Source organism: Astyanax mexicanus, chromosome 8 (genome assembly GCF_023375975.1).
Source record: "Astyanax mexicanus isolate ESR-SI-001 chromosome 8, AstMex3_surface, whole genome shotgun sequence".
NCBI classification, from domain to species: domain Eukaryota; kingdom Metazoa; phylum Chordata; class Actinopteri; order Characiformes; family Acestrorhamphidae; genus Astyanax; species Astyanax mexicanus.
In genome coordinates, this window is record NC_064415.1 from 842,501 (window position 1) to 854,452 (window position 11,952).

Genomic DNA, 11,952 nt, shown 5'->3' on the forward strand with positions numbered 1-11,952 from the left:
GCCATGATGCTCCTGAATGCATCCCATCATCCTTTTCAGGAGGGGAAATACACATTGCCCACCCACACTAAAAAATTATTGGCTGACTTACAGACTCTTTGCAGAGAACAGGCCAATCAGAACCCTCTCTGTTTTGCATGCACTTCATGAATATGTATGAGCGATTAGGCCACTCATTCTAGATTAAGGGAGATTTTATCTGACTTGCGGGAATCAGGGAGCCGTCAATGATATGTGGTAGATTCCCGCAACTTCTGGGAATCTTGGGAAGTCTGGTGTGTGTGTGTGTGTGTATATAGTGTGTGTATAGTGTGTGTGTGTGTGTGTGTGTGTGTACCTGCTGCTGGATGGCTGAATGTTTCTGCTCCATGTCTCTCTTCTCTTTGGCCGAGTCGACCACCAGCTGATCCAACTGATAAAAACACAGAGAGAAACACCAGCCAATCAGAGCTGACTATTTTACCGTTCAGAGGTGAGTATTATCAGCCTGTAGTCTGCTGCTAACCCCAGCTAGCACTGCTGGAGGAGCATTAGCATTAGCCACTAAGCGCACTAAGTGCTAGCTCTTTTAATTTTCAGAGGTAAATATTATCGGTCTGTAGCCTGCTGCTAACCCCAGCTAGCACTGCTGGAGGAGCATTAGCATTGGCCGCTAATGCTAATACTCCAACCTTAGGGCTGGAGAAATTCAGGAATCTAAGCTTACTGTAAACAAAAAGAAGAGCTTTAGACAGACAGACAGACAGATAGACAGATAGAAATAAACTGTTTTTTAAGAATTACAGTTTTGTTTAATTAGCTTAGCTTTACAGCTTTCACCTCCTAGCAGTGAGACGTGCTGAATTAGAAGAGAAACATGGCGGCACCCCTGTTCCTTACTAGTTTCCTATAATTGGGTGCACCTTATGTGTGAAAATAGACCAGAAAATAGACGTTTATTGATAATGCACCTTATAATCCAGTCTGCCTTATAGTGCAAAAAATATACTACCAACATCTAGTTTATCACCTCTTATAAAGACTATAAGCTGTTACTACAGTAAAAGCGGAACAACCACCTGGCTAACATCCTTGGTTTCAGAAGGAACCCTGTCTTTGGAACTCACTCGCTCGTGTTTAGCAGCTATGATCACTCTGGAGGAGCTGCAGAGATCCACAGCTCAGGTCGGAGAACATTTTAAGTCTTTGATGCATGTCTAGCAGCCAATGATCTCTCACCAGGAGGTACACTACTCAAAAATAACATCTGATAGCCTTTTTTTAGAGCAGTAGGAGCAGGAAAAACTGTGATTATATGCATCTACCTGAGTGTTCTGAGGTGTTATTTAAGTTGGTAATTTATGTTATTATGTAACAGGTTACAGGATGTGATACCTGTCCCCCGAGGTGCTTCATGAGGGGCTGCAGGTCGGTGAAGAGCCGATAGCCCTGCTGGAAGAAGCTCAGGTTGGCGTTCATGAAGGACAGCATCTGAATAGAAGAAATATATATCCATATAATATACATATAATAAACACACATTCATTTAACATCAGCCTGTAGATTCCAGGGGATCCTACCGATTTGAGGATTTCCAGCCTCTTCTTGGACTGAAGGACGTTGATCTAAAACAAAGAAAACAGGTAATAAGGCGTGTTAGTCTGTCTTTGCTATCGTAATGACAGGAAAAGTACACCTAGGCATGTACTAATTCTCCTAATTAATCATGGGTGTGGTTCATTTTGGGCGAAACATAACATAAACCATTAAAGACCTCATCATTCTCTTTAAGAGTAGATCAGGTGAGCTCTGTCTTTGGTGGATTGCTATTGTAACGGTGCAGCTACCTGGACGTGTTCAACAAACTCTTCTCAGCAGAGGAAACTGAGCTGCTGGTTGACGCTGTGAAGGAGCTCCAGCAGCTCATTTACGGGAACAGCAATGTTATTTTATTTACTATTCTGTTTATTGTTGATGTAAAAGTTGGGTTTGTGCTGCTGTGTGTTCATGTGTGTGTAATAAGTGGGGGTGTACGTTCGGCTCGGCACAGCGCCTGTGTTACCGAGATAGCGATGAACGTCTGACTGTTGGCGTCTGTCTAGGTTGTATTCAGTCAGTGGAGCTCCTGTGTTTTCTGTTACCAAGATAAACAAGATAAAACTCCAGAAATGTACCTGAACACACCTCATTTCCAGAACACCACGCCCATCAGTGTAGATATAGACTCTAGAAAATAGACTGTTGGTGGGGTGTAAGATAGCACTGAGCATAATGACACGCCTTGTGCAGGATGTAAGATAAGTTTCCAGGGCTGTTAAACTTGGTGTTTTGGGTTCAATTCATTTATACTGGCCACTGGATATTTAACATGGCACCTCATGGCAAAGAACTCTCTCAGGATGTGAAAAACAGACAGGGATGGTGATGGTAGAAGCTGATCTGACCTGCAGGACGTAGTCGAGGGCGATGTGGCGGAAGCACTTGCGGGTGGTGGTGAGGATGTTGGTGGCCTCGTCCACCTCGTGCTGTTTATTCCTGGGAATTTGAGCGTTCTTCACCTGCGCCACCTCCTTCTCCTCGCTCACCTTATCAAACTGCTTCTTCGCATCCTTAAACTTCTTCAGATCCCTGAGAAAAAAACCACTGAATGAGCCACTGACGTTCACTACTGATTTACACGACTCTTACAACACCTTTACACAACCGAGTAGAGTACTCACTCCTTCACGAAGGTGTGGAGCTGAGTCTTCACCGAACGCTGAGCTTGATCAAACAATATCTACAGAAAGAAGAAGAAGAAAAACAGGTACCACTTTAAAATGAGACTATATTTATAAAGGGTTTATAAATGGTTTACAATTAGTTTATTAATGGTTACTAATTAGGTTGTAAATGCCTTAAAAATCATTAATAATCAGTTATAACACATACGTAGAAAGGGCAGCAGTATAGATGGCAGTGGGATCATTGTTAACTTTCCTACATATGTGTGTTATAACTGATTATTAATTATTTTTAATTAATGATTTACAACCTAATTAGTAACCATTAATAAACCCTTTATGAAGGCAGTCTTATTTAAAAGTGGTATCGGAAAATATTTTCTTTGATGTTTTGTTGCACATATCAACAGAACGGACCATTAATCAGCCAATAAAAAGTTTGCAAGCCAGTGAAACAGTAGATAAGCCCCGCCCCCTGCACTGAAAAAAAAACAAGGGCTCCTGTTTCATAATTTTACGTTATTTAGAACCCTTTTTATGAAATTATTAATATAAAATAACATGTTAAACAGGCATGCAACGCAATGGACATTGCATTAAAGAAAAAAATAACATTTTAGTGAACTGGATTTCATTTTTATATAGATGTTATATTAGAGTGTATATATATTTATACGTATTTGAGTATGCATACCAGACAGAAGAAAACAGTATTCATATATATATTTTTTTGTCACTGGAACATAATTCAAGTCTGAAAGGGTTAACAGACCTTTGAGTGATCCTGAATTACTGAGACAGTATTGAGAACATGATTTTTTAAAGCTACTATATGTTGGTGCAGCAGGTTATCACATACTTTTGGAAATATAGAGTAAGGTTGGAATGCTTATAGAGAAGATCAATAAAGGTGTGAACGGGAAATGATCACATTCGGAGGAGATCAGAGTTGCATATGACCTCATTATTATTGTAGTGTGATGTAATGCACACATTATTACTGCAGAGTGTAAAGTTTGGTAGAGGGGGGATTAGGATTATGGTAAAAGGTTCCAGTGAAAGAGACTTTAAATGCTTTAGGAGATCAAGAGATTCAGGACACTGTATTGCTCCTGACTTTGCGGGCTCAATAAAGACATGGAGAGTCCTGACCTCAACCTGACAGAACATAAACACACTCCTAAACCCTGTGGAAAGCCTTCCCACAATCATCTGCAATGAAAACTGAAGAACTTACTGTGTGATAGTTGTTCATCTCCTGCAGCGTCTCAGCAAACGCAGCTAAACTAGACTAAAGAAAAGAGAGAGAAACAGATCTTATATTACACCCAATCAATGCTGAACAGAGAGAGAGAGAGATAGACAGACATACAGACAGACAGACAGACAGACAGACATATAGACATACATATAGACATACAGAGACAGACAGATAGATATACAGACATACAGACAGACAGACAAACAGACAGATATACATATAGACATACAGACAGACAGACAAACAGACAGACAGACAGACAGACAGAAAGATATACATATAGACAGACAGACAGACAGACATACAAATAGACATAGAGACAGACAGACAAACAGATATACATATAGACAGACAAACAGATATACATATAGACAGACAGACAGATATACATATAGACAGACAGACAGACAGACAGACAGATAGAGTGTCTCACCCCGATCACATCGTCTCTGCTGGATTGTAGTGCGAGTTCTCGGACTCCGTTAACAAACTGTCTGTTGGCCTGACTGTACGCCCGCCCGGCATCAATCATCCCAATACACAACTTAACCAACTACACACACACACACACACACACACACACCATACACACACACACACACACACACACACACACACACCATACACACACCATACACACACCATACACACCACACACCATACACACACCATACACACCACACACCATACACACACCATACACACACACACACACACACACACACACACACACCATACACACACCATACACACACCATACACACCACACACCATACACACACCATACACACCACACACCATACACACACCATACACACACACACACACACACACACACACACACACACACCATACACACACCATACACACACCATACACACCACACACCATACACCATACACACACCATACACACACACCATACACACACACCATACACACACACACACACACACACACACACACCATACACACACCATACACACCACACACCATACACACACACACACACACACACACACACCATACACACACACCATACACACACCATACACACACACACCATACACACACACCATACACACACACACACACACACACACACACACACACCATACACACACCATACACACACCATACACACACCATACACACACCATACACACACACACACCATACACACACACCATACACACACACACACACCATACACACACACCATACACACACACCATACACACACACACACACACACACACACACCATACACACACCATACACACACACACACCATACACACACACCATACACACACACACACACCATACACACACACCATACACACACACACACACACACACCATACACACACACCATACACACACCATACACACACACCATACACACACACCATACACACACACCATACACACACACACACACACACACACACACACACACCATACACACACCATACACACACCATACACACACCATACACACACACACACCATACACACACACACACACCATACACACACACCATACACACACACCATACACACACACCATACACACACACCATACACACACACCATACACCATACACACACACACACACACACACCATACACACACACACACACACACACACCATACACACACACACACACACACACACACACACACACACACACACACCATACACACACACCATACACACACACACACATTAATACAATAATAATAAAACAATTAGAAAAAAACAATAATAATCTTCATTATCATCATATTAGATTGAAAGAGCAGAATGGATGCAGAGCTACAGTGATTCCCACTGGTTCCTAGTTTTCAAGTCAAGTTAAGTAGTTTTATTGTCAGTACTGCATATGTACAGGACATACAGAGAATTGAAATTACGTTACTCTCCTTCCCAATTTTACAGCAAGTACAGATAATAGATATAATAAAGGAGAATGGGAGACACTATGTGTACAATACAGCAGGGACACAATAGACATACATGAGACAAAAACAAGGTGCAGTGGTGTGGGGGAGAAATAGATATATAATATAAAAGAGTGGGAGACACTATATTGATGGTGATTGAGATGGAATGACAGTATAAATAGAACCCGTATAAAACAGTAGATAGGGTATATGGTATATAGCTGAAGGCTGGTAAAGTGAATGGGTGCGTAAGTCCTTAAAGTTCACAGTTTATGGGGAATTAAAGTGCGTATTGACAGTGCAAGTATATCAGTAGTGCAGGTATTGGCTGTGTAGTGCAAGTCCGTTTGGAAGGGACCAGTACTTTGTGCATTGTAGTGCAGAGTTTCAGTACTGTATTAGTGGGGGGTCAGGATGCTGAGTGAGTGTGTGCTGGGGGCAGGATTGGGATGGGGGGTAGAACAGGAAGAGAGTTCAGCATCCTCACAGCCTGATGGATGGGGCTGTCTCGCAGTCTGCTGGTCCTCGCCCAGAGACTCCTCCAGGGGGTTGCTGTGGTGTTCGCTACGGAATGTAAGCTATAGCTGCTATGGTGTTGCTAGGTGGTTGCGTAGCTAACGTGGTTCCCACTGGTATCCCAGGTGGTTGCTATGGTGTTGGTAAATATTGCAAACTAGTTACTTTTGTGTTGCTTTGGTATGGTACACTGCGTGGTTACTACGATGTGGCTAAGTGGTGTCTAAGGTGTTGCTATGGCATGGCTATTAGTTACTTAGGTGTTGCTAAGCAGTTCCTAAGGTTTGCTTGACTAGATGATTCTTACCTTGTCCAGTTTGGACTCAAGTCCCCCAACATCCTCCTCCACATCTTCTACTGTAGCCCTGAACACAGACATATACATTTACCTCAGCAGTGCTATTCTAATCATACATTTACCTCAGCAGTGATATTTTAATCATACAGTTACCTCAGCAGTGCCATTCTAATCACACATTTACCTCCGCAGTGCTATTCTGATCATACATTTACCTCAGCAGTGCCATTCTAATCATACATTTACCTCAGCAGTGATATTCTAATCATACATTTACCTCAGCAGTGATATTTTAATCACACAGTTACCTCCGCAGTGCTATTCTGATCATACATTTACCTCAGCAGTGCTATTCTAATCATACATTTACCTCAGCAGAGCCGCTTTAATTGTACATTTACCTCAGCAGTGCCGCTTTAATCGTACATTTACCACAGCAGTGCTATTCTAATCATTTAGTTACCTCAGCATTGCTATTCTTATCATACATTTACAAGACTCAGAAACAGCTTCATTCCGGAAGCTGTAAGACTCTTAAACTCCACTTAACAACACACTGCACTGACACCAAGGACAAATTACTGTTTACTGTTTACCAACATGGTCACTTTACTTGCACTGAGACACTTTATCTCCACTGCTCTAATTCACATTATCATGCTGCTATAGCACACTTGCACTCTGGACTTCATGTTGCTGAACCTTCTACTCTCTATTTATTTTTTTTATTCTTGGGATATTTATCTATCTATTTTGTATATTCTATTTCTTTTATTGTATTCTTTTTTATCTATATATCTATTAATAACAGCTCTTGGGTGTAAAACTGGATCGTGAGATCACAATTTCGTTCCACCTCATGTACCACATGTGATGCGAATGACAATAAAATCTCCTTGAATCCTTGAATATCAGCAGGCAGTGCTATTCTAATCATACATTTACCTCAGCAGAGTTATTCTAATCATACATTTACCTCAGCAGTGCTATTCTAATCATACGTTTACCTCAGCAGAGCTATTCTAATCATACATTTTTCTCAGCAGTGCTATTCTAATCATACGTTTACCTCAGCAGAGCTATTCTAATCATACATTTTTCTCAGCAGTGCTATTCTAATCACACATTTACCTCAGCAGTGCTGTTCTAATCATACATTTACCTCATTATAGCTATTTTAATTATACATTTACCTCAGCAATGCTATTCTAAATCACACATTTACCTTAGCAGTGCTATTCTAATTACACATTTACATCAGCAGTGCTATTGTAATCATACATTTTCCTCAGCAGTGCAATTCTAATCATACATTGATCTCAGCAGTGTTATTCTAGGCAATGCCATTTTATTTGTACAGCACCTTTCATACACAGAGGTCATTTAAAGTGCTTTACAGAAAGATTTAAGACTCAATGCAGAACATTAATAATCATTAATTTACCTCAGCAGTGCTTCTCTAATTATACATTTACCTCAGCAGTGCTATTCTAATCATATCTTTACCTCAGCAGTGCTATTCTAATCATACATTTACCTCAGCAATGCTATTATAATCACACATTTACACCAACAGTGCTATTATAATCATACATTTACCTCAGCAGTGCTATTCTAACCATAACTTTACCTCAGCAGTGCTACTCTAATCATACATTTACCTCAGCAACGCTATTAAAATCACACATCTACCTTAGCAGTGCTACTCTAATCATACAGTTACCTCAGCAGTGCTGTTCTACTCTATTTTACTACAAAAACTATCCACCCTGTCATGTAACTTGCTAGGATGACACAGAAAATATGATTTCTTTGAAGTCTAAAGTTAAATATGATAAATATGATAAATAAGACAAATAGTAGTATATATGTATATAATGCTAAATAAGGAATCAGACTGGTTTTTATATTATTAATAGATGATTCAGATCAGAGTCGACTGCAGACTCATAATAACACTGAATCTACTGAATCTCTCACTGCACTGAATTAATGATGCAGCATGATGCAGTGTGAGGGTGTGTGTGTGTGGTGTGTGTGTGTGAGAATGTGTGTGTGTGTGTGTGTGTGTGTGCAGACAGTGAATGGAGGTCAGAGCTGTTCCTCATCATCTGGTGATGTAAGAGGTTGCTGACATCACAACACAAGTATCTAAATATAACATTCATTACAACAGAATTACACTAATATTCAGATATTGATTTGGTGTTTCTGATATTATGGCCAACTAATGTAGTTACTGTGTAAGTAGACAAAATAAAGTGAACATTCTTAAATCTTGTTATATCATAAACACACACAATACCACCTTAATTAAGGTGGCCCAGAATTCACCCTTACTGTGTTAATAAAGGCTTTAGGTGTTTCTGATATAATGGCCAGCTAATGCAATGACAATGTAGTAGGCCAAAATAAAGGAAACAATGTTAAATAAGGTTTTAAGGCATTATACACACACAACCACCTTAATTAAGGTGGAGCGGATTTAACCCCTATTCTGCTGTTTCTGATATAATGGCCAGCTAATGCAATTACAATGTCAATGGACAAAATAAAGGAAACACTTATATACAGGGCATTAGTTAATATACTGTATAGCATTATTACACCATACCACCTTATTTAAGGTGGACAGGCCCAGAATTAACCCCTACTCTGTTGTTTCTGATAAAATGGCCAGCTAATGTAAATACAATATCAGTGGCCAAAATAAAGGAAACACTCTTAAATAGGGGTTAACACTAATCAACATTACACAAATACACTACCACCTTAAATAAGGTGGACAGGCCGAGAATTCATCCCAATTCTACTGTTTCTGATATATTGGCAAGCTAATATAGCTACAACATATGTGGCCAAAATAAAGGAAACACTTTGTTGCAGGGATTATTATGTAGCATTATTACACCATAAACACACACTACCACCTAAATTACAGCATTTACAATAACATGCTGTTTCTGATATAATGGCCAGCTAATGTAAATACAATGTATGTGGCCAAAATAAAGGAAACACTCCTAAACAGGGCGTTAATAAACTGTATAGCATTATTACACCATAAACACACACACACACACACACACACACACTACCACCTTAATTAAGGTCCAGGGCCAGAATTTACCCCATTCTGCTGTTTCTGATATAAAGGCCAGCTAATGCAATTACAATATCAGTGGCCAGAATAAAGGAAACACTTATAAACAGGGCGTTTGTTAACATACTGTATAGCATTATTACACCATAAACACACAGACACACACTACCACCTTAATTAAGGTGGACAGGCCCAGAATTCACCCCTAATCTATTGTTTCTGATATAATGGCCAGCTAATGCACACAAAGTGAATGGACAAAATAAAGGAAACGCTCTTAAACATGGCATTATTATAGTGTATAGCATCATTAACACCATAAACACACACTACCACCTTAATTAAGGTGGACAGGCCCAGAATTCACCCCTATTCTGCTGTTTCTGATCATGCAATTGCAATATCAGTGGCCAAAATAAAGGAAACACTTATAAACAGGGCGTTAGTTATTATACTGTATAGCATTATTACACCACAAATACACACACTGCCACCTTAATTAAGGTGGACAGGCCCAGGATGCATCCCTGTTCTGCTGTTTCTGATATAATGGCCAGCTAATGAAATTACAGCGTGAATGGCCACAATAAAGGAAACAGTGTATATGAATGGGGTTGATGGTGTGCAGTGTTATTGTTGTCTGAATGAGCGGAACCGGTATCAGCAGAACCAGGCCCGGATCTGACCCCCTCGCGCTACACTGTATCTGCGCGCGGGTCTCGCGCGGTGAGATGAAAGGCTTTGTGCGGCTAATAATTAAAGATCAGACGGGCAGGTACCGCAGCGGATCGGAACCGGATCAGAACCGCGGCTCTGGATCTGATTGTCCCGCTGCAGGAGGATCAGATCCCCGCAGCTCGAGCAGCACAACAAAAGCGCGCTGATTCAGCCGGTAAACACCGATACCGGACCGGTACCGCACCGACCCGCAGCCCGAACCCGCGCTGCGACCCGCAACACCGCAGCTGGACCTACCGGAACCGGGGCGAGTCCTTCAGACAGTCCTCAAAATCCACCGTCACCTTCATCTCCGCTTCACCCAGCCGGTACTCAGCCGGTGCGCGCGCGTGCGTGTGTGTGCGTGATAGAGTGTGTGCGTGAGTGTGTGCGTGTAATAGTGAGAAACAGCGACATCTGGTGGCCGGACTCGCGCACACACTCTATTACTGAATACATATTAATTAATTAATATTCATTAATTTAATTATACTTTATAATTAAAGAGATATTGTGACGTCATTTTTACACGTCAAGTTAGAATAGATCTACGTTCTTCTTTATCTCAGATCAGATTTGTGTATCTTGTCGGTTCACATTCAGTGTAAGTGTAAGTGATCTGTATCTGTGTGTAATGTGAACACAGAATCTGTTCCTGAATCGTCTCACATGCTGCACATTGATACCTGTATAAACGCCTCCTTCTTCACCAACAACAAAACCCCTCATATTAGAGAGAGGAGAGACTCGTAGCTTTATAAAGGGAAATGGATGAGTTAGCAGCTCATATGTGGAGCATCTTTTGCTGGAGTGGAGAAACAGGAAACAGCTGCTCTGAAGTTCATGCTCAGCTCCAGGAGGAGGAAAAAGGACAGGCGGTTTGCTTTTGCTGTTTTTTTGCAGCTATAACTGCACAGCTGCACCAAGAGATACAGTGTGGGTATGAGAGAGAAGCATGTAGCGCTAATGCTAATGCTAATGCTTAAAAAACAAAAAGACATTCATGTCAAATCTCCGTGGATCGGATATGTATCCGATTTAGGACCACATATGAAAGAGACTCAAATCAGATTTTTTGGTGTTTAGAGTTTGTCATTTTATTTTGTTTCATATCGTTGCTGTCTAATGAAAAATATGTATCTCCAAAACAGCAACTTTACAGAAAAGTGATAAAACCTTCTAAACTTTTAATGGAAGAGTTTGTTTTTTAGGTAATATTGGAGAGTTTCTATTGGTCCGTTCATCATGAAATGTTGGCACAGTGTGAGGGAGAGTTTGTGGGTTCATATTATGTAGTAAACTAAAAAACTACAAAAATGGAGATACTTGTTTTTCATTGGACAGCGACGATATACAGTTTTTAATATACAATTTAAATACAACTCACTTAATTTTTTTATTATTGA

General features: G+C 40.5%; 1 protein-coding gene across 1 annotated transcript in view; it reads right to left on the bottom strand.

Moving 5' to 3' along the window:
• Positions 1–10,905, bottom strand: part of acap2a (ArfGAP with coiled-coil, ankyrin repeat and PH domains 2a) — a 34,230-nt gene extending 23,325 nt beyond the window's left edge. The window contains exons 1-9 of the mRNA XM_049482600.1: positions 10,805–10,905; positions 6,736–6,793; positions 4,397–4,516; positions 3,940–3,993; positions 2,700–2,758; positions 2,424–2,607; positions 1,560–1,604; positions 1,375–1,470; positions 338–412 (exon numbers count right to left, since the gene is read on the bottom strand). Of these exons, the coding sequence (XP_049338557.1) occupies positions 338–412; positions 1,375–1,470; positions 1,560–1,604; positions 2,424–2,607; positions 2,700–2,758; positions 3,940–3,993; positions 4,397–4,516; positions 6,736–6,793; positions 10,805–10,857 (744 nt within the window). The 5' untranslated portion in view covers positions 10,858–10,905. The remainder of the gene's footprint in view (positions 1–337; positions 413–1,374; positions 1,471–1,559; positions 1,605–2,423; positions 2,608–2,699; positions 2,759–3,939; positions 3,994–4,396; positions 4,517–6,735; positions 6,794–10,804) is intronic.
• Positions 10,906–11,952: the final 1,047 nt, after the last annotated feature.